Consider the following 23,475-nt stretch of genomic DNA (forward strand, 5'->3'; position numbering starts at 1 on the left):
TGACCAGATTTCCCAGATGAATTTACCTTTTTGTTTGTTTGATCAGATTGGTTCGAGATTGCAGACGAACAGAAAATCACTAAATTCCTTGTTTTATTCTTACAATCTACTTAAATGATAGTTGAAATGAAATAGAAATTCAAATCGACAAAGAAATTAATAAAGCTGAGTTATCTGCCTCATGGCAGTCAGTACTTGTTTGTAAACATAACGGTCAATGGGTTGCGAGCTCAACTCCAAGCATGGTTGTAGCCACCTATCACAGTGAGGAGTCTTGACTGGTGGCAGCAATAGTGAAGAGAACTCCGCGAATGGGCTATCGCTGTGAGGAGCTTGGCAGTGATGGCTGAAACAATGGCAGTATGGGCTTTCACCAGCCTAGTGGTTCCTGACACACTTGTCAAATTGGCCCAAACGCTGGCCTGTGACCTGTAGACCTTTCAGGTGAAGTGAAACAGCAGACTCAACAAACACATTGTTGTACAGATCAAGATTTGTATTTGTACAAAGGAAACATTTCATAATCTATGTACATCATATCAATTCTAGTTTTTGAATCTGCTTCTGTATCAAGAAAGTTTCTTTTTTTATTCATCCTGTCATCATCTTCATCTTTTTCTTCTTCCTCTTTTCATTCTTCCTCGTCTTCCGGTTCTCCCGTTTTTTCTTGATGACCTTGGGATGTGCTGCCACGTACTGCATCATCTCCTTCTGGGCAGGCTCATCACGCTTCATCTTCTGGATGGCATCATTGTCTGATATAACAAATGTATCAAACGTCAGTTGTCTGATATAACAAAAGTATCAAACGTCAGTTGTCTGATATAACAAATGTATCAAACATCTGTTGTCTGATATAACAAATGTATCAAACGTCAGTTGTCTGATATAACAAAAGTATCAAACGTCAGTTGCCTGATATAACAAAGGTATCAAACGTCAGTTGTATGATTTAACAATTGTATCAGTGTTAAAATTCTAACCTCAATTGTCTGATATAACAAAGGTATCAAACCTCAAATGTCTGATATAACAAATTACCAAACTTCAATTGTCTGACATAACAAAGGTATCAAACGTCAGTTGTATGATTTAACAATTGTATCAGTGTTAAAATTCTAACCTCAATTGTCTGATATAACAAAGGTATCAAACCTCAAATGTCTGATATAACAAATTACCAAACTTCAATTGTCTGACATAACAAAGGTATCAAACGTCAGTTGTCTGATTTAACAATTGTATTAGTGTTAAAATTCTAACCTCAATTGTCTGATATAACAAAGGTATCAAACCTCAAATGTCTGATATAACAAATTACCAAACTTCAATTGTCTGACATAACAAAGGTATCAAACGTCAGTTGTCTGATTTAACAATTGCATCAGTGTTAAAATTCTAACCTCAATTGTCTGATATAACAAAGGTATCAAACCTCAAATGTCTGATATAACAAATTACCAAACTTCAATTGTCTGACATAACAAAGGTATCAAACGTCAGTTGTATGATTTAACAATTGTATCAGTGCTAAAATTCTAACCTCAATTGTCTGATATAACAAAGGTATCAAACCTCAAATGTCTGATATAACAAATTACCAAACTTCAATTGTCTGACATAACAAATGTATCAAACGTCAGTTGTCTGATATAACAAATGTCTCAAACCTCAAATGTCTGATATAACATGTATCAGTGAGTTAAAATTCTAACCTCAATTGTCAATATAACAAATGTACCAAACCTCCACTGTCTGATATAACAAATGTATCAGTGAGTGAGTTATATTCAAACCTCAATGGTCTGACATAACAAATGATCAAATCTCAGTTGTCTGTGATAACAAATACATCAAACATTAATCTCTCAAAGACAAGCAATATAACTCTAAACCCTCAAAATTACATCTGTTATACATTATTCACAAGAACATACGTCGGCTACAAAAATTGTATCTGGCTATGTCTGTGAAGATTGTCTTAAGGTAAATGACCCCTGACTGCACTGAACTCACCATCATTCATTCAAACAGATGACATTTTCCTAAACATATTTGAACTGACAATAATTAGGAAAAAAATGGGACAGGATCACATATTTGTAATAGCAATATTTTCACTGAGTATGACACTTCCACACAGAACATACAATTCTTGTATGGAACGGTACCAAAGTATGTATTGTGCATTGGCTGCCAAGATGAAACAAGATAGTTGTTGCAGAATTTCTGTCTGAACATATAGCAAATTGGTAACGTCCTGTTTGCAGGGGACATCATATAAGAATTGTAAATTATATTTGAAAGATGGCATTACAAAATTCTCATGCAAGTATGTGGTCTGTCAGGGTTGGTTTGTTGTTTAACGCCGCACTCTGCAATATTCCAGCTATATGACGGCAGTCTGTAAGTAATCGAATCTGGACCAGACAATCTAGTGATTGATATCATAAGCATCGATCCTTGCAATGTTGGATCGATGACATACATCAACCAAGTCAGCGAGCCTGACCACCCGATCCCGTTTGTTGCCTTTTACAACAAGCATGGGTTGCTGAAGATCTATTCTACCCCCGATCTTCACGGGTCAAAAGCAGGAAATGCTAAATAAGGAATGTCTTAGCGACACATGTCAAGTCAGGTATTTTCAACATGGCCACAATGAGCCATCCCAATTTCTACTTCTTGACATCGATATATTATATATTAAAGTTTGTTTCTTATTTTGCTAATGTCAACCAAATAAGCATTGTTAATACAATTTCTAAAAATACCTAATATTTTGTTTGTTTGTTTGTTTGTTTGTTGTTTAACGCCACACTCAGTTATATGACAGCGATCTGTAAATAATCAAGTCTGGACCAGACAATCCAGTGATTGATGTCAGGAGCATCGATCCACCCAATTGGGATACGATGACACGCATCAACCAAATCAATGAGCCTGACAACCTGATCCTGTTAGTTGGCTCATACGACAAGCATGGATTGCTGAAGATCAATTCTTACCCAGATCTTCATGGGTAACAGACCACAGTCAGCGAGCCTGACCACCCGATCCCGTAAAATAAAACAATGCAGTTGTCATGGAAGTGTACAGTGTTGATGTCTGAGTACCCAGCATATACTGACAATTTCCCCATCTTCATCATTAGTGTTACCATGGCAACTCACCCTGTGTGTGTTCTGGTGCTATCAACCTGCCCATCTTGGTAGGGTATTTCCCTGAGAACAGCTTCTGTGTGAGCGGCCGCTTCAACAAGACATCCAGCTGTGCCTTCATCATCTGCTGCTTCTGCTTGTGTTTCTGCTGCTCCATCGAGTCACTCGGGTCCTCCAGGCTAGGTCAAAGGTCAAGGTCAAATTTCCATGGACTATGTTCCAATCATATGATACACAAATAAAGCTTCCCAAAAAAACTGTGCACAAAAGTATTGGCATTTCAACCTGGACAGTTTTATGTGTAAGATGTGAAGAGCACAGGTAAAATCAATCACATCACTGAAAAACTCCATTGGCTCTCTGTTGCAGCTCGCATTGAATACAACATCATTCTCAATGCATACAAATGTTTCAACAACATTGCCCCAAAATATCTCACTGAACTCTTACCACGACACTCTCCGAGGAGAACTCTCCGGTCTCAACAACAGAAACTATTTTCTATTCCAAAAATTAGATCATCCACGTTTGGCAAAAGAATCTCCTATTCCGAAGCAATTCTATGGAACTCTCTTCCAGATTATATCACCTTCAATCCAGCTCTTAAAGCCCACCTCAAAACCCACCTTTTTAACACACACTATCGTTGCTAAGCGCACTGAACACAAGATTTTGTGACGTTTATGCGCTATATAAATACACACATTATTATTATTATTATTATTGTTGTCATCATCTTCGTCATCATCATCATAATCATCATCATTATTATTATTATTATTTAAGGACCTGCATAGTGTCATTATTATTATTATTATTATTATTATTATTATTTAAGGACCTTTTTGTTGTTGTTTAAAGTTGCACTCCATGATGGTGGTCTGTACAATATTAAGCCTGGACCGGACAAACCCATGATTGATATCATGAGCAACAATCCACGCCATTGAAGTATTTTGACCCACGGTCAACCAAGTCAACAAGCCCTACCTCCATTAGTTGCCTCTAACAATCAGCTGAGGTAACTGAGGCATACGATGCTTTTGACTGGTTTGAAAAACAGGTATTCTCTTTTAAGGACAATGACGCCAAATACAAGGATACGCTCGCTCGTCCAGCATCATGTCAATCTCCTCTGCCGCCTTCACGAACCAGTCATTCTTCCGCTTCTTCTTCTTGAATCTGTAACACAGGACTCTGTCTATAATACAATCGGACACAACACAGCTATGGCTAGACTCAGCGAAAACAAAGTGCTTCCACAAAACATATACATCGTAATGCATAGGGGCTGGTAAACACAAAATACAATCACTGCACATATGTTTTTGAAGATAATGTAAAGCTGCACAAGGTGACTTTTGTGAGTGAGTGAGTGAGTGAGTGCTGTTTGTGTTGTGGTGTGTCCTGTAGTGTCACTGTCTTGTCACCGGGTTGTGTTGCTACTATGTTGTGTTCTATAGTGTTGTGTTATGGTGCATCTCATGTTGTGTTATGGTGTTTATAGTGTCGTATTGTGTCTCATGTTGTGTTATGTTATGGTGAGATGAGGTGAAATCGGGTTTAACGCCGCGTCCAAGATTATTGCACTTATATAGCGACGTGCATGTACATGTGTGTGTTTGTGTGGCTGCTTGTACTAGTCTGGACTGATGCCGATTTATAGTGCTAGCTCACTGAGATACCATGCCGCAGTTTAACATGAAGACCAAACTCAGACACAGTATACTGACTCCGAGCCAACCAGTTCTTGTTTTAGCCCCTTAATGCCAAGCGCCAGACAGGGTAACATCAAGTACCATCTTTTAACGTCTTTTGATATGACGCGGACGGGGATCGAACCCCGGACCTTCCTCTCTCCTGGCGGACACTCTACCACTAGACCACGGAGGCGGTCGTTATGTTGTGGTGCATCTTGTGTTGTTCTGTGTTGAGTGCTGCCTACCTGTGGTCCTCTGTGTCGATCTTCCGGGCCAGTGTGATGACATCCCTCAGGGAGGCGGTTGTGTGGAACTCCACAGGGAACAGGGGCAGGTCCTCATCTGATGCAGAAACATACAGCGGATACCTCCTGTGTCACACAGACTCTCCATGTGCACACAGACATACAGTGGATACCTCCTGTGTCACACAGACATACAGCAGATACCTCCTGTGTCACACAGACTCTCCATGTGCACACAGACATACAGTGGATACCTCCTGTGTCACACAGACATACAGTGGATACCTCCTGTGTCACACAGACATACCGTGGATACCTCCTGTGTCACACAGACATACCGTGGATACCTCCTGTGTCACACAGACTCTCCATGTGCACACAGACATACAGTGGATACATCCTGTGTCACACAGACATACAGTGGATACATCCTGTGTCACACAGACTCTCAGTGGATACCTCCTGTGTCACACAGACATACCGTGGATACCTCCTGTGTCACACAGACATACCGTGGATACCTCCTGTGTCACACAGACATACAGTGGATACCTCCTGTGTCACACAGACATACAGTGGATACCTCCTGTGTCACACAGACATACCGTGGATACCTCCTGTGTCACACAGACTCTCCATGTGCACACAGACATACAGTGGATACATCCTGTGTCACACAGACATACAGTGGATACATCCTGTGTCACACAGACATACCGTGGATACATCCTGTGTCACACAGACTCTCCATGTGCACACAGACATACAGTGGATACATCCTGTGTCACACAGACATACAGTGGATACCTCCTGTGTCACACAGACTCTCCATGTGCACACAGACATACCGTGGATACCTCCTGTGTCACACAGACATACCGTGGATACCTCCTGTGTCACACAGACATACAGTGGATACCTCCTGTGTCACACAGACATACAGTGGATACCTCCTGTGTCACACAGACATACAGTGGATACCTCCTGTGTCACACAGACATACCGTGGATACCTCCTGTGTCACACAGACTCTCCATGTGCACACAGACATACAGTGGATACATCCTGTGTCACACAGACATACAGTGGATACATCCTGTGTCACACAGACATACCGTGGATACATCCTGTGTCACACAGACTCTCCATGTGCACACATACAGTGGATACATCCTGTGTCACACAGACATACAGTGGATACCTCCTGTGTCACACAGACTCTCCATGTGCACACAGACATACAGTGGATACATCCTGTGTCACACAGACATACAGTGGATACCTCCTGTGTCACACAGACACACAGCGGATACCTCCTGTGTCACACAGACTCTCCATGTGCACACAGACATACAGTGGATACCTCCTGTGTCACACAGACATACAGTGGATACCTCCTGTGTCACACAGACATACAGTGGATACCTCCTGTGTCACACAGACATACAGTGGATACCTCCTGTGTCACACAGACTCTCCATGTGCACACAGACATACAGTGGATACCTCCTTGCCATACTAGGCTAGAATTATGATGTTTTACTTTAAATGGACTAACGAGTCTATGCATAGCCCAATCAAAATTGTGTAACGAAATCGACATCCGGTTCATAAACTGCCATGCAGATTTCGGTCGATTGCAGGATTTGCAAAGCATGTGCACTAAGTGGGTGTCAACAGATATTTTCCAAATCTTTTTTAATCAAAGTGCTCACATGATTTGATGCACTTAGCAAAGTAACACACATTTTAACGCAATATAGATTTTGATTATCGATCGTCTTGACTGGGCGCCGCCATTTTGTTTGAAGAAAATGCAAGTGATATAAAAGGTAGAATCTGATTGGTCAGTGGGAGAGACATAGAAGGGACATAACTTGTAATAGCAACTGGTGGCGCTATGATCGAGCCCAGGAATTCAAGCCAAGGGTGGAAACTCAATTTTCACAGTCACTAAACTCCCATGCCTCAGGAAGATGGTCTGCACATAATTCAATGTGTAACATAATGCACTTTACTGAGCGAGATAACAAATGTAAATTAGAAAATATAACTGGCTCTATCGACCTTCAAAACAGCTGACGAGATAGGTCCCCAACTCCCTCACCAACCAATGACCTGCTCCTCTGACAACACCAAACACTGCTTCACTCACTTCTGTTGAGGGTCTGTACGATCTTCCTGTAGTTGCGCACATCCTCCGGGCCGACCAGCATCACACTAAGACCCTCCTTCATGGCGCGAGCTGTCCGACCACTGCGGTGCACGTAGTTCTGTGGGATGGAGCATACAACAGACATGATTTGTTTGGATTGTTTGTTGCTTAATGCTGCACTCAGCAATATTCCAGCCATATGACGGCAGTCTGTAAATAATCGAGTCTGGACCAAACAATCCAGTGAATAATATCATGAACATCGATCCACGCAATTGGGATCGATAACATGCATCAACCAAGTCAGCCAGCCTAACCACCCGATCCCGTTAGTCGCCTTTTACAACAAGCATAGTCGCCTTTTACTGCAAGCATGGGTTGCTGAATACCTACTCTACCCTGGAATCTTCACGGGTCACCACAGACGTGAGACATCAGACATGTCAAAACACTGACAAACTACATGTACTTGGCACTGCAGTCCAGACAATCCAGTGTCTGACATCATTAGCATCGATCTGTTTGTCTGTTTGTTGTTTAACGCCACACTCAGCAATATACCAGCCATATGACTGCGGTCTGGAAATAATCGAGTCTCGACCAAACAATCCAGTGATTGACATCATGAGCATCTATCCACGCAATTGGGATACGATGACATGCATCAACCAAGTCAGCGAGCCTGACCACCCCATTCCATTAGTCGCCTTTTACAACAAGCAAAGTCACCTGTTACGGCAAGCATTGGTTGCTGAAGACCTATTCTACCCCGGATCTTCACAGGTAACAGACCACAGTAGTGACAGATGTAGAGGCATGTTGACAATACTGTCCTTTGAACAGACACGTGTTTTACGAATATATAAGCTCCCAAATAGTGCGGTAAAACATCACGCATAATTACTACCAACCACTGATGACTATGATGATACAATAGGTTGATTTTGGCATTGGATGGGTGTAACTAAAAAACATACTGTAAATCGTGAAATTAATGTGTCTCCAAAAGAATGCGACTCAATATGAATGCGACACCCCCTCCTCTCAAGAATCAGTGGATTTCCGTCTGAAGAAAATGTCCTCAGTCAGGTTTAGAATCCTCACCTTAATCCAACCTTACATTAATCCAATCACACACCAAATAGCACCGCTTATTAGCGCTGAATAAAGTACTTCTGCCAAAACAATACATGCGCGCTGGCTCGTGTCGCAAAGAACAAAGGGTGGCGTCTGTCTGGACTTGCAGGTGTGATCAGTGATGACATAAGTGAGTAGAACTCTTGTCTTGACCCCAGCAGTGACAATTCACAGGATGTAATTAGTGTTTGAATGACATTGTTTATATACTTTACATACAAGTGCTGCTCAATAAATAGTGGTGTGGAATACATCAGCGTATGTCTAAGTTGGTATTTTTGCTATCCAAAATGTCTTATTGTTGATATGAATGTGATGTTTAAAAATGCGAGCAAAGACCACTCGCATTTTTCGCATTTAATTCACGCTCGCGTTAATTTCAAGATTTACAGTTATTATCTCATAAACTTACAAAACACATCATTGGCACGAAACCAAAATCACTCACTCCCTCACAATGTATGCTTCATGTGAATATAGCAGGCACTGTACCTCGACGGTGCGGGGGACCTGGAAATGGATCACGTGCTGCACGTTGGGGATGTCCAGACCTCGGGCTGCTACATCGGATGCTATCAACACGCCATTGTCGTTGGCTGCAAGTAAAGTCACACTATCAACTCATCTTTTTATACATGAGTATGTTACTATATAAACAGTTTGCCAGGCTCTGGAAAACAATTTCCAAGCGGACATTTTGTACCAAACTTTTTAAACCCACAGTGGGTCCCCGGGGAGGGTCGGGTAATAGGGGGTTGGGTACCTGGGTAGTAAATTTGGACTCGTCCCAGCACTAACATAAAGATGTATAACAAGACATGTCTGGGCATATACAGCGCGGAAATGACTAGTATGGGTGTTACATTCATTCAGATTGGCTCCCACTCAAATCAATAGACTTGACCCATTGCACCTCACTCCCTATCTTTGCTAACAAAGAGTTTGTGTCTAGCTTTGCCATGGTAAGAAGAATGGTGATATACCAACTGTGTTTTCAAGGTACAGCTAGGTTATGTAACTGTGCGTCTGTTCCAGATTCAATTTAGCGTGGTTAAAAGTACAGGTAACCTAGCTCTACATTGAAACACAGTGTGTTTATCTCCAAAACAATCTGACACTATTATCATGATTATCCTCATCATTTAAACAGGACATGTGGACAATATACCGACATGGCTGACAATTTTGTTTGATATTTTTACTGTTTGTTTCAGGCAGCTAAATAATCAAGATGGCCGCCCACAAATATAAAAACATTCCTTCAGAATTAATGCCGTCGTATTGAGGTTCGGGTTTGTTTTTTTCGTAATATAACTGAAATACTGTTGTACTGTTATACTGCAGCATATTACAAAACTCATGGTTCTCGAAACGCACCTGAAAATCGGTCAAGGTTCTTGAGCCTCTGTCTCTGATGCATGTCGGAGTGGAGAGGTAGAGGGTTGCACTTGAGCAGGACGAAGATGGACATGAGTCGGCGGATACAGTCCTTGCTGTTGGTGAACACCAGCGTCCGACCGGGGTACTGCTTCAGGAAGTAATACAGATACAGGTCCTGGAGAGAGAGATAGTAAAATACAGTGAGTCACAGTGAGAGACAATGGGAGACATTGAGAAACAATAAGAGACAGTGAGAGATGGTGAAATACAATGAGAGACAATGAGACAGTGAGAGACAATGAGACAGTGAAATACAATGAGAGACAATGAGACAGTGAGAGACAATGAGACAGTGAAATACAATGAGAGACAATGAGACAGTGAGAGACAATGAGACAGTGAAATACAATGAGAGACAATGAGACAGTGAAATACAATGAGAGACAATGAGACAGTGAGAGACAATGAGACAGTGAAATACAATGAGAGACAATGAGACAGTGAAATAGTGAGAGACAATGAGAGAGAGAGTGAAATACAATGAGACAATAAGACAGTGAAATAGTGAGAGACAGTGAAATACAGTGAGAGACAATGACAGACAGTGAAATACAATGAGAGACAGTGAAATAGTAATAGACAATGAGAACGGTGAAATACAGTGAGAGACAATGATAGACAGTGAGCAGTAGCAGCCATGTCACAATGTAAATAACTTTAGTGTAGTCAGCTCTTACAACAGCCATGGGATCCCCAGTACCTTGCCCTGATTCCCGTAAGAGGCTAGAGACATACAAGTCTGTCATAATGCTTGATACACAAAGACGAAGTCAGTCCTACACTCTACAAGATTCCCAAACTTACTCCCCATCTTATCGTCGGGTGTTAGCTGACCTCAGCTCCTCATCTGGTGTAAGCCGATCTCACCTTCTCATCAGGTGACACAAATCTCACCTTCTCATGTAGTGTAAGCCGATCTCACCTTCTCATCCGATGTAAGCCGATCTCACCTTCTCATCTGTTGTAAGTCAATTTCACCTTCTCATCGGGTGTAAGCCGATCTTATCTTCTCATGGGGTGTTAGCTGACCTCATCTTCTCATCAGGTGAAAACAAATCTCACCTTCTCGTCTACTGTACAGTTGATCCTTGCTTCAGTCAGTGTTTCGGCTGTCCCGGCCTTGGTTGTCAGATCAATAATCTTGGGGCGGTCCTTGATCCCGATGGTGCTCATCAGCAGCTCTGTTGGTCAACAGTATCACAGAATTAATTCTTTACATACTGGACACATTCTGACCCCAACCCTGGAATAGCATGAGGGTTAAAAACAACGCTCCAGTCTCCTATCTCCACAGACAAACATGCTCTGTACAGGACAAGACATATCACAATATGGTTTAAAATTTGAGCGAGCGAGTGAGTGAATGATGTTTTAGGCCAAGTCAGTAATATTCCAACTACATCCAAAGGTCTGGACCCGGCAAACCCATCTTCGACGACAAACACATCATAGTTTAGATCTTGGTGAAGGGTACAATGGCAGGTTATTAACAAAGTCACTGAGCCTGACTACCTGATCAAGATGGTCACCTCTTATGACCAGCATAGGTTGTTGGGGGCCTAGTCTAACCCAGAATCCTCACTGAGGCCCTAACACAAGATAAAGGTTTTTGTGTACTACCAAGGCACAAGGTGCCATTCACGCTGACGACAAACACGCCACAGCTTAGATCTTGGCGGAAGGGCCGTGGTTTTTACTCAGCAAGTGGATGCGGGGTTGTACAAAAGTAGCAGTCATATGCAAAAAACATGCATAACATCAATACACTTCAGTTCAAGACAGGGCTATCTTTTTACGTAGGTCAGCAATATTATCAGCTTTCTCAAGATGGCATGAAGTTTGACAGTCAGCAAAAGATATTGATTTAACAGTGGTGGTTTGCTGGTCTGTTTCTCAGTAGATCAAGCAGATCAGGGGCATGTTTACCTAGTTTTTTCTTGGTGTCCATTTTTTCCTTCTTCTTCTTCTTGAGCCGTCTCTGGGGCCCACTGTGGAGCATGGTGAGGGTGGCCGAAAACACAAACGTCTGGCGGAGACGCTTCCGGTTCTCATCTCTGAAACGTGTGTTTGCTTCACATGAGTGAGGGCCATGTATTCAGTGTTACAGTGTTTGAAATAGTGAGTGAGAGAATTGTGTTTAATGCTGCTTTGAACAGTATTCCAGTTATGTCACGGCGTGTCAGTTTAATGTGGGAGGAAAGCCCGAAGTGATGCAAGTATCAGACGTTTGCCACTTTGCCGAAACCCACGAGCACCTGGCAACATCGAGGAGACCCGGGATTTGAACCCACACTCATAAGCCTCTGGCGTGCCCAAGGGGTGCAACTCTGCACAGCAAATTGCGGCACCTTAGATGAGTGGGCCACCCGTGCCCCCATGTTTGAAATAAAGATTGTATGCAGAACAGCATGATATCAGTACATTTTAGAAGGAAAATGAAAATTGATAATGTTTTTTATATGAAAGAGTCAACGTAACACTGGCTGCATATTTGTTCCAAACACCACAATAATGTCTTTGTCCACGTTTCACATAGATATCCCAGCTACATATGCCATGACCTCCATAGCTAACCACTGAATTGTGATTAGGACTAAGATGCCAATAACACGAGGAGGATCGCAGCCAATTTCACAAATCTTGACTTTGACTGTGATACATCTATGTTAAAGTATACAAGTCTTGTCAGTCATAGCACAAAGATGTCATAGTTAATTAGCTTCAAGCTGAGACCCTCTTCGTGTTCTTAGCACCTCAGCATATTTCACAAATCTTGACTTTGACTGTGATACATCTATGTTAAAGTATACAAGTCATGTCAGTCATAGCACAAAGATGTCTTATTTAAATTAAGTTCAGGTCGGGTCTTGATAATCTTGACAATCTTGACTCACACATTGATCATGTCCAGCAGCTTGGTCAGCTCCTCAAAGTGACCTTTCTCCACCATGCGGTCAGCCTCGTCTATCACCAGCTTGTGGATGCCGGCCACCTTGGTCAGGTGAGGATCACCCTGAAAACAGGGGAGATAACTCTGATATTCTGGTTCATAAATGCTCTGACTATTTGTCTGACCCTAACAGCATTTCAAAAACATGCAGCTTTGGCATTTATAAAATGATTAAGTGAGTCCATACTTTTCCAAACTGATTTTACGATTGTTATTCCCTTCAACACTGTCCATTGCAGGACATCTCACTTGTTGTATGAGTTCCCACAGTCTTCCTGGTGTTGCTATGACGATCTCCGGGCACTGTTTCAGCACCCGTTGCTGCTTCTGGGCGGCCATTCCACCAACAACCGTCGCAATCTAAGGGAGATAATTATATACTCATATGATTTCATCAACAGATTACGAAACATGTGAAAGTCAGTATCAGCAAGCAATTATCATCAACATTTGACATTCCTGTTCCACAGAATAACAAATGTTGTTCGTAAGGCGATTAATTTTTTTTTAGTTGGTTTACAGAATTTTGGTTAGTTCTTACAATGTTTGTGGTTGAAAAAAAAGAAGTCTTCAAATGAACATGTTGGTGGTTGAAATAAAAAATAAAAACATATTACAATTGTGAGCATTTTAAATCTTGTTTTTGGTATTGTATGGCATGTAATCCTATTGTAAATGGAACCCACGAAGGGCCATAACTCTAATCGATTTACATCGCCTCAAACTTTGGGGTAACCTATTCGCGTATTTCGCAATGAAACTAATTTGTGTGATATTTCAAGTTAACTTATTTCTTTATTTATTCTTATGCCATCAGAGTTGGCGGTATTAAAACATATCAGAAAAGTCATTTTAATTTTATTTTCATTTTGCTATCTTTCATGCCAGCAGATTCATAAACCAACACACACAAAATAAATCGCCAAAGAAAAGTTTAAGTGTGTTTACTAAAAGAGTGAGCAGGGTGGGTTTTAGCCGATTTTGGCCAAGGCACCGCCATCACCTGTAAGTTACCCCACCAACCTGCACAGTACAAAGAAACCATTAATTATCACATGGCTTTAAATGTAAGACCTCTGTGAACACACAATGCCATTTAGAAAGCGGTCAAATGTAACAAATGTTATACTTGGGATAACACTTTCTTAGTAAAAGTACACATTCTAGTACTTTTTTGGTCGAGTCCCATCCGGGATTTGAACCCACACTGCCAGAGTGAGGCACCTAATCGCTTTCGGCCACGGGAACTGTGCCAATTTAACTACAGAGGGGAACACAAAGTACATGATCTAAACTATTAGTTGTCAGGCTTTCATTTTGTGGAAGCCTTGATGGCTGGGTGGGTTAGATCGCTGACTTTGTGTGCTGGTTATTAGGTGCCTCATTTGTTACGTAAGACTTCAAATCCCTAATTGGGGGCACGGGTGGCCCAGTCGTCTAAGGTGCTGCGATTCGATGTGCAGAGTTGCGTCCCTTGTGCACGCCAGAATCCTATGATTGTGGGTTCAAATCCCGCTTCGCCCTGATTATGTTTCTAGGTTTGTCAGCACCATACACGTGCTTGTTGGTTTCACAAAAGTGGTAAACGTCTGAGACCTGCATCGCTTCGGGCTTTCCTCCCACATTAAGCTGACACGCCGTGATACAACTGGAATACTGTTAAAAGCGGCGTTAAACCCAGCTCACACACTCAAATCCTAATTAAACTGATTATATAGGAACCAAACTATTCCCTGGCCATCTGACATGTTCTACGCTGGCATACACACCCTGATATCTGTGTACTTGGCGGCCGCCATCAGGTGGTTCTTCACCTGGATGGCCAGCTCTCGTGTCGGCTCCAGTATCAACGCTACCAAAGGCTTGTCTCCCTTGGAGGTAGCCTTCACCTTCTCAAGGTCAGCGGCTTCAAATTCAATGTTGTTGATCACTCTCACACAACCAGTCTCATCACCCTACAACAGAAGCATGGATGATGATGATGATAATCATAATAATAATAATAATAATAATAATGAAAAAACCCCAAGAAATTCAGGGTATTGACACCCTCCCACGAAGAATCATGTAAGACAATAGATCCCACTACCCTCGCTCTTCCCTCAATCACTTATAATTACCAGTTATAATGGGAGGCCGTGGTTTGATTAACGTAGAGGCTCTTCATGACAGAATTGTATTTTGCACTTTTGCACACATTTTTTTGTAGGATGATTCTTTTCTGAAGCATGTCAAGACTCATGATGAAAACAAGGCATTCCACATTTTTCCTAAATGAGCCAAGGATGTGGGACATAATGTCAATGTTGATTTTGTTGATGGTTCTGTACTGCTGGACGGTACAGAAATGAGTGTCAACCAACAGCAGAGCCATATCAATCGACGCAGACTCAGTTTTTCAGGGAGAGGCTATGTGAACGACATCGCATTTATGTGCAGTGTGTTGAGAAGACAAGGAACCCTGCAGAGTCCTTCGCTTGGATGAAGTTGGCAAAGCTCACGACATTCTCAGTAGTCAAGCTGCCAAACAGGGCCACCCAACAACCTACTCTCTGCAACCAACGCTACCTAACTTTGCCTGAAAGTGAACTGTGCATTGTACACAGAATCATGTTAGTTCAGGATTAATAGCATCAAATATGTTCCTGCTATTTGCTAGCATTCAGCAACTTCAAATGAAAGCATGTCCAACAGTACTTGTCCATAGCAAAAAAATTCCTGTCTGATGTAGAGTTGGGTTTAACGGCACTTTGAACACTGAGTAAGTAAGAATGGTTTTATGCCGCTTTTAGCAACATTCCAGCAATATCACGGCGGGGGACACCAGAAATGGCCTTCACACATTGTACCCATGTCGAACCCGGGTCTTCGGTGTAACCACTAGGCTACCCGACAACCCCCTCAATTTATAAGTGTCAGGAAATCCTGAACCACCGTTTCATGAAACCCATGAACATGTGTATAGTGTTGACAAACCAAGCATCAAAATCGGGGTGCGGAGTGGGCAAGCAGTCAAAAGCGCGATGCTATCAAGCGCCAGGTGCTGAGATCGTATCCCGCTGAGACCAGGTTGTTGTTCAGCCTTGGGACCAACAATGTTTACAGGTCGTTACAGTGTTGTCACTACCCTTAGTGTACAGTACATTCACCCTGTGCACTCAAAAGAACCCACCCGTCCGATGGTAGATGACCAGATGGTGGAAATACGAATACATTCATACACCCGAAACACAAGTGTCAAAACTTGTGGTGTCACCCTGGGCAAGTGACTTAGTTCAAATGTGCCTCTGTTCACCCAGCAGGGAATGTGTACCCAATGTGAAGTGGATGTAAAAACCTTTTAGTGCCCCTGGGCAGCTTGGGTTGTATACTCCCCAGGGAGTTGAGAATGGTAACTGGAATGCAAACGGATCCACTGGTCTGGGATCAAATAAAACTGCATTTGAGCAGATACTAGTACCTGGATACCTGCGGTGTACTAATGAATAGTTTAAATTAATTAAATTTAAAATCTGGAAAAATCTGGGATTAGAACCATAATCCTTGGATCCTGGAATGCCCAAGGGAGACAATTCAGCACAGCTTGGATCACTGGGCAACAGGTGTGTAGTTAAACCAGCACCCGGCTGTAGTCAAATATTACTTGTCTGGAAGATTGAGGACACATTTTGTACTGACTGTTTTGCATTTGAGGTCCATCTATTTCTTTCATGTTTTATCTCAGACTCAAGATTCGTGTGAACATTTATAATCGCATAAGTTTCGATTCTTTCTTTACATTTGGCTAAGGAAATGCAAAACAATTTATTCTACTAGTCCCATAATCTAACATGCAGGATTATATTAGAATGGATATGATCACTGAACATTGATTTAGAAGTAAAAATTAACTGACATCAATTTCAAGTATATCTTCATCATCAGGAGGAAGATCATAATCGCCATCTTCATCATCAGGAGGAAGATCATAATCGCCATCTTCATCATCTGGAGGAAGATCGTAATCGCCATCTTCATCATCTGGAGGAAGATCGTAATCGCCATCTTCATCATCAGTAAGGTCAAGGTCTTCTTGCACACCACTGTCACTTCCTTCATGTCCACCTTTAACACCATCCTCCTTCTCATCCTCATCCTCCTCCTCCTCCTCCTCCTCCTCATCACCATCATCATCAACCTCTGCCTTCACATCAGCCTCACTATCATCTGATGATGAGTCTCTTTCCTCACCTTTCTCCTCCTCCTCCACAACTTCAACACCTTCAAAAAATGTAACAGTACGTATATCAGTATTTCAAATTTCACAATGTTCTCTGAATCTTTTATATTTTTCTGTGACAGTTCTGAGTATTTCAGACTTCTCATGAAGTAGCACAGCCAGTTCCTTACCCATTCTAACATGAGATTACATTAATGTAGAATGGAGAAGGTACAGGTTCCCTTCAGTAGCAGTGCCATCATGGTGGGGGGACACGAACAGTATGGTGACCATGATGGAAGCCAATATCATGGAGACTTGTACGTTTCGAAAAAGTCTTAAAGACTGTATACACGACTCTACAGTGAGTGAGTGAGTTGGGATTAACGCCACTTTTAACAGTATTCCAGTTATATCACGGCGTGTCAGTTTAATGTGGGAGGAAAGCCCGAAGTGATGCAGGTCGCAGACGTTTACCACTTCGGTGAAACCCACGAGCACGTGTATGGTACTGACAAACCTTGAAACATAATCGGGGCGAAGTGGGATTCGAACCCACAATCATAGGATTCTGGCGTGCCCAAGGGACGCAACTCTGCACAGCGAATCGCGGAGCCTTAGACGACTGGGCCACCCGTGCCCCCACACGACTCTACAAACCTGATCAATGCTTGTACATGTTAACAAGAACTACATGGCTCAGATATTGCTGATGCGGCATTGTAACTCGCTCACATTATGACATTGCAGCTTTCAAGAGCTACTGACCTTGTTGCTGCTGTTTGCGTGCTTCATGCTGTAAGATGTGGTGGAGCACAGGGATCCCAAACGCCAGCGTTTTCCCACTTCCCTGGACACACACAGAACTCAGATTAATATTAATTTGAACAAATGGAGTAAAGAAGAACTATGTACTTATCATGTTTACAGCTACAAAAATACATTTAAAAATTTAGCTAAATGATAAAATTTTGTTTATATTCATAGCAGTTTGAAAATTTTACATGCATAGTGGGAGCTAGGATAAGTTTAAAAATGTATGAGTTTCAACTGAAAAATTCAAAGGTGAAGGTTGAGTTAAAATTTAAATCACAGTGCCAGCCTTGAGCAAACCAAGATGGCCGCCATAAAGTCATTCCCAAATTATAGGGGGCAGTTTCGTATTCGAGGGGAAGTTTTGTATCAACACATTAACAGTTATTGTGTGGTGTATTAACAAAGTCTTATAGCTTACCGTTTCTGCAGCACCAACAATGTCCATCCTGTCCCTGATGGCGGACGGCAGTGCCAGTGCTTGTATGGAGGTCGGGGACGTGAAGCCTTGATGTTGTAGAGCTTTCAGGACTTGGCTCGGCACAAACAGATTCTTCCAAGCACGCATGTCTGGTTACAACATAGGACAGGTTATTTGTTTGGCCCACGAGTGTTAAAAATATAATATGTCTCTGTCTTAAAAAGATCTGTTCAAAGACACTGCATCACATCATGATAGTGAGTGAGTGAGTGAGTTGGGTTTAACGCCGCTTTTAACATTATTCCAGTCATATAGCGGCGTGTCAGCTTAATGTGGGAGGAAAGCCCGAAGTGATGCAGGTTTAAGACGTTTACCACTTCGGTGAAACCCACGAGCACGTGGTGCTGACAAACCTAGAAACATAATCGGGGCGAACCGGGATTCGAACCCACAATCATAGGTTTCTGGCATGCCCAAGGGACGCAACTCTGCACATCGAATCGCGGCGCCTTAGACGACTGGGCCACCCATGCCCCCCACATCATGATAAATGATATACTGGTATATTCAAAAATCACGGTTATGTCGACAACAAGAGTTAATCCCTCTCAAATACACTTTGTCGACATTGTGGCATCATTCATTCAGCAGGGTTAGAACTTAATACTAGCCTGCTAGCCTAAGGCTAGTAAATTTTATGTGGGCTAGTACAAATTGCCCAATTGGCCATTGTTTTAAATTGCAGGGGCATTTTATCTTTACCCGGGCTGGTAAAGGTTTTGAGTTTAGTTCTAAACTTGTATAGTCTATTACAGCCACGGGTTTGTTCATGAAATTTATTTGGGCTGATTGTCAGATTTAGGATTCATTTGGATATACAAACATCAACACATGTAATGCTAAATATGTTAAACAGGCACGTCCCATCATCAGTGGTAATAAATAGAGACTCAACCAAACATATTTGATAAACTTGAGTTCATCAAACTAACAATGACTTGAGATCTCTGGTGTATTCTGTCAGAAAATAATAGTTATCTTCACATCAGTGAGTGAGTGAGTTGGGTTTGATATTACTTTGAACAGTATTTCAGTTATATCACATCATGTCTGCTTAATGTGTGAGTCCAAAGTGAAACAGCAGGTCTTAGATTTTTACCATTTTGGTGAAACCCATGAGCATGGGAATGGTGCTAACAACCCTTGAAACATAATCAGGGCAAGTCTAGGTTTCTGGTAGGCTTAAAATACCCAAGGGGCCCAACCTTGCACTTTGAACTGCGGTACCAAAACTCAATGCATCACCATTGCATCTGCCATTTTTCATTGCGTTAAAAAGATTATTGCACTTATCTAGCTCTGTGTGCATGTGCGCGTGCGTGTGCGTGTGCGTGTGCGTGTGCGAAACATCTTTTGCTATGATGCAGCTAGGGGTCGGAAAACCACTGGCTTTCTTCTCTCTGGGCAGATGCTATATCCACCAGACCATGGAGGCAGTGTGTTACTCGGAACCAGACCATGGAGGCAGTGTGTTACTCGGAATCAGACCATGGAGGCAGTGTGTTACTTGGAACCAGACCATGGAGGCAGTGTGTTACTCGATCCAGACCATGGAGGCAGTGTGTTACTCGGCATCAGACCATGGAGGCAGTGTGTTACTCGGAACCAGACCATGAGGCAGTGTGTTACTCTGAACCAGACCATGGAGGCAGTGTGTTACTCGGAACAAGACCATGGAGGCAGTGTGTTACTCGGAACCAGACCATGGAGGCAGTGTGTTACTCGGAACCAGACCATGGAGCAGTGTGTTACTCGGAACCAGACCATGGAGGCAGTGTGTTACTCGGAACCAGACCATGGAGGCAGTGTGTTACTCGGAACCAGACCATGGAGCAGTGTGTTACTCGGAACCAGACCATGGAGGCAGTGTGTTACTCGGAACCAGACCATGGAGGCAGTGTGTTACTCGGAACCAGACCATGGAGGCAAGTGTGTTACTCGGAACCACTCATGATAATAAAGGAACTACAGTCAAACACTGTTGTGTCAAAGTTGAAGGGACCTACATAAATACATTGAGTTATGCGAGGTTCGACACAACCGAAATAATGACTAAACAAGGAATACTCAAGGATCAAGCTTTTACTTTGAGACAACAGTAAGTTTGACACATCAAAGTATGACACAATGGTGTTTGACTGTATGTGATTTTCAATACATGTGTAATCATGAACTACTTGCTGTCAGACAGCTGATAATGATGGACAACAAAGCCATACCTGCAGACACAGAAGGATCTGTCTGATGCGTCAGCTTCTCTCGCTCTGTCTTTGCTTTCTTAGGCTTTGGTCCTTCTCCCTTGTCTGATGAATAACAACATAAATGAACTTATGTCAACATGATACAAATAATCACCCTTGACGAGGTCAATATGCGAAAACAAGGTCCCTCAGACCCGACCCTTGACATGGTCTGACTGCCGAAGGGGTCAAGTCCGAGGGTGCTTGATTTCGCATATTGACCTCGTCAAGAGTAATCATTTGCTTTGTTATACCGAAATTCACATTAAAGTTTATGAAGTCTTTAAACCATTCTCTATTTCATTACAGTAACTTAGCTGCAAACTGTGAAATCTTCGTACCAGACGTCATCTTATTTTCCAGTAGACGAGTCAATATTCATCACGTGACAGGTCAATACTGATGATGTGACAAGTTGATATTCAAGGTCAGTGTCAATCACATGATTTCGGTTTCTACATTGAAACCTATTGTTTCATAATATGGTACAGATTAACCAATGGAATTGCAAGATTAATAGAGGCATAACAAATCATGATATTACACCTATACTAGACTAACAAACAGTCCCCGAAATAAAGTTATGTGTGAGGTCAAATAAAAATATTTCTATAATTAGTATAAATGAACCCTCGGGTACTAAGGGACGCTAGAGTTGAAAAGGTGATAATCATATGCTACTGGAGCTGAAAAGGATAAGAGTGGAAGAGAGGTGAATGGTTTGTTAAATATTTGAGTAAGATACTACACCTATACATTCATTATGTTTTCATAATCTCTGTCTCATGTCTAGTACTCAAGAATTTATCTAGACCTGCTCAAAGGCCGATTCGGTCCCATTTCTGTAGCAATGTTAGTTCCCAAAATGGAAGTATCAGATAACTTTCCAATTCATGTAATACAGTTATAACTAATCCTATGACTTTCTAAGGGTGATGTGAATTTCAGGAAGGGACTTTATTGCTTAGTTTTACACTGAACAAAAGAACACAATAACTTTGCAAAAATCCCAATTGTTAGCTAAAAACCTAAATGTTCCCGAATCATCTGCCTAGAGCACATAGGTAGGAATTCTAGATCAATCCCTGAGAACCTATGTCTATGCTGTGTGGTGAGACACACGACCCACTTGGCCCAATGAACAGTTTCCACAAGAGGAAGTATCACTTCTATATCTCACACGTCAAAGAAAGCACACCTTTTTCAGCCATTTGTTTCGCTTTTGCCTCCGACAACTTGTCCTCATCCTCATTCAAGTCAACTACATCCTGGCTGTCAATCATCAGCATCTTCCCATGCTTCCTCTTCAAGGTCAGTCCCTTCTTTTGCTCATCTTTCTTTGGAGGTTTCTTCTTTTTGGCTTTCTTTGCCTTCTTTGGATTTATCACGTTTATAGCTTCAGTCACCTCCTCCTCCTGTTTAGACACAACTGGAGTCTCTGATGGTGCTACCTGCTTTTTCTTTTTCTTCTTCTTTTTCTTAGTTTTGTTTCTTTTTTCAGCTGCTGTTGCAGTTTGAGAAGCATCATCGTCTGCTATCTAGAAAAAAGGCAAATGGGTATAGTTAATGTTTTTAGTATAACCATAGTAATACCAAGATAGTAAAGACCATTCCATATCCTAGAATTTGTTCTCTTTACCTTGATTGCTTGATTTGCTGTTCAACGCCGCACTCAGCAATATTCCAGCTATATGACGGCGGTCTGTAAATAACTGAGTCTGGATCAGACAATCCAGTGATTGATATCATGAGCACTGATCCATGCAATTTGGATACGATGACAAAAATATATTGACATGTATCAAACAAGTCAGCGAGCCTGTCCACCCGATCCCGTTAGTCGCCTTTCACGACAAGCATAGTCGCCTTTTACGGCAAGCATGGGTTGCTGAAGACCTATTCTACCCCATATCTTCACGGGTTGCATCAAGAGGGACGTCTAGGTAGTCCAGAGGATCTCCCCTTTGGAAACCAAATGTAGTTTGTTGTAGGCAGTAAACTTGACTGAGAGAGGATTTTTATATTTTGGACCCTCCCTTTTAAAATGCTGGACCAACCCTTGGATTACCATGAGTGAGTGAGTGAGTGGGGTTTAACGCCGCTTTTAACATTATTCCAGTTATATCACGGCGTGTCAGCTTAATGTGGGAGGAAAGCCCGAAGTGATGCAGGTCTCAGACGTTTACCACTTCGGTGAAACCCACGAGCACGGGTATGGTGCTGACAAACCTAGAAACATAATTGGGGCGAACCGGGATTCGAACCCACAACCATAGGTTTCTGGCGTGCCCAAGGGACGCAACCCTGCACAGCGAATCGCGGCGCCTTAGACGACTGGGCCACCCGTGCCCCCGGATTACCATGTAAAATGTGTTAGTTACTGGTGCAAATTGTTAGGGTGTCTGAAGTTCGTTACCATAAACAGTGTTATTTACGGTAACAATGCAATTTAACACATTTTACATGATAATCGACATAAACAGTAAATATACAGCTAACCCTATCGATCGAAGAGGCACGCAAGATCTGTGAAGCGAGAGCCACAGTCGGCAGCCTGAGCAAATAAACGCTATAGTAAGCTGCGCCCGGTAAACTGTATTGTGGTCCATCGTGTTCCATTTAAATAGTTTGCTATCCGAACGAAAACCGGACGATTGCATTAACTTTATGGAATATATGATTGTACTGACCTGTCCAGCATTTGTTTCCACGAGTTCGTAGTCTGTGAGTTCCTCAATAGATATTAAACTTTCAAAATCTTTGTTGGAAAATAGCACAGGCGCTATTTCGACCTTTTTCCACTTGGAGTTAGTTTTCACGTGTTTCAAAGTCGCCATTTTGTTTTGTAATCTCAAATAAGGACAAATAATGATTTTAAGCGCTCGCCACCAATCAAAGTCAGTCACACTGATCGTATGTAGTTAAAATACACATATTACTAATATATCAATATTC

At 42.1% G+C, this 23,475-nt stretch overlaps 1 protein-coding gene across 1 annotated transcript; it reads right to left on the reverse strand.

The window, feature by feature from the left end:
• Window positions 1-535: 535 nt before the first annotated feature.
• On the reverse strand, window positions 536-23,357 carry LOC139478752 (ATP-dependent RNA helicase DDX24-like). The gene is made up of 18 exons (XM_071261365.1): window positions 23,211-23,357; window positions 21,719-22,058; window positions 20,500-20,583; window positions 18,221-18,369; window positions 17,755-17,836; window positions 16,684-17,048; window positions 14,558-14,743; window positions 13,038-13,148; window positions 12,733-12,851; window positions 11,765-11,892; window positions 10,901-11,019; window positions 9,776-9,953; window positions 8,891-8,994; window positions 7,262-7,379; window positions 5,107-5,203; window positions 4,266-4,343; window positions 3,174-3,340; window positions 536-755 (listed from the first exon to the last, which is right to left on the reverse strand). The coding sequence occupies exons 1-18, from the start codon at window positions 23,355-23,357 to the stop codon at window positions 592-594; spliced, it is 2,736 nt and encodes a 911-aa protein (XP_071117466.1). The 3' UTR covers window positions 536-591.
• Window positions 23,358-23,475: the final 118 nt, after the last annotated feature.

This window comes from Haliotis cracherodii, unplaced genomic scaffold, assembly GCF_022045235.1.
Source record: "Haliotis cracherodii isolate W230 unplaced genomic scaffold, xgHalCrac1.p SCAF_4, whole genome shotgun sequence".
Classification (NCBI taxonomy): domain Eukaryota; kingdom Metazoa; phylum Mollusca; class Gastropoda; order Lepetellida; family Haliotidae; genus Haliotis; species Haliotis cracherodii.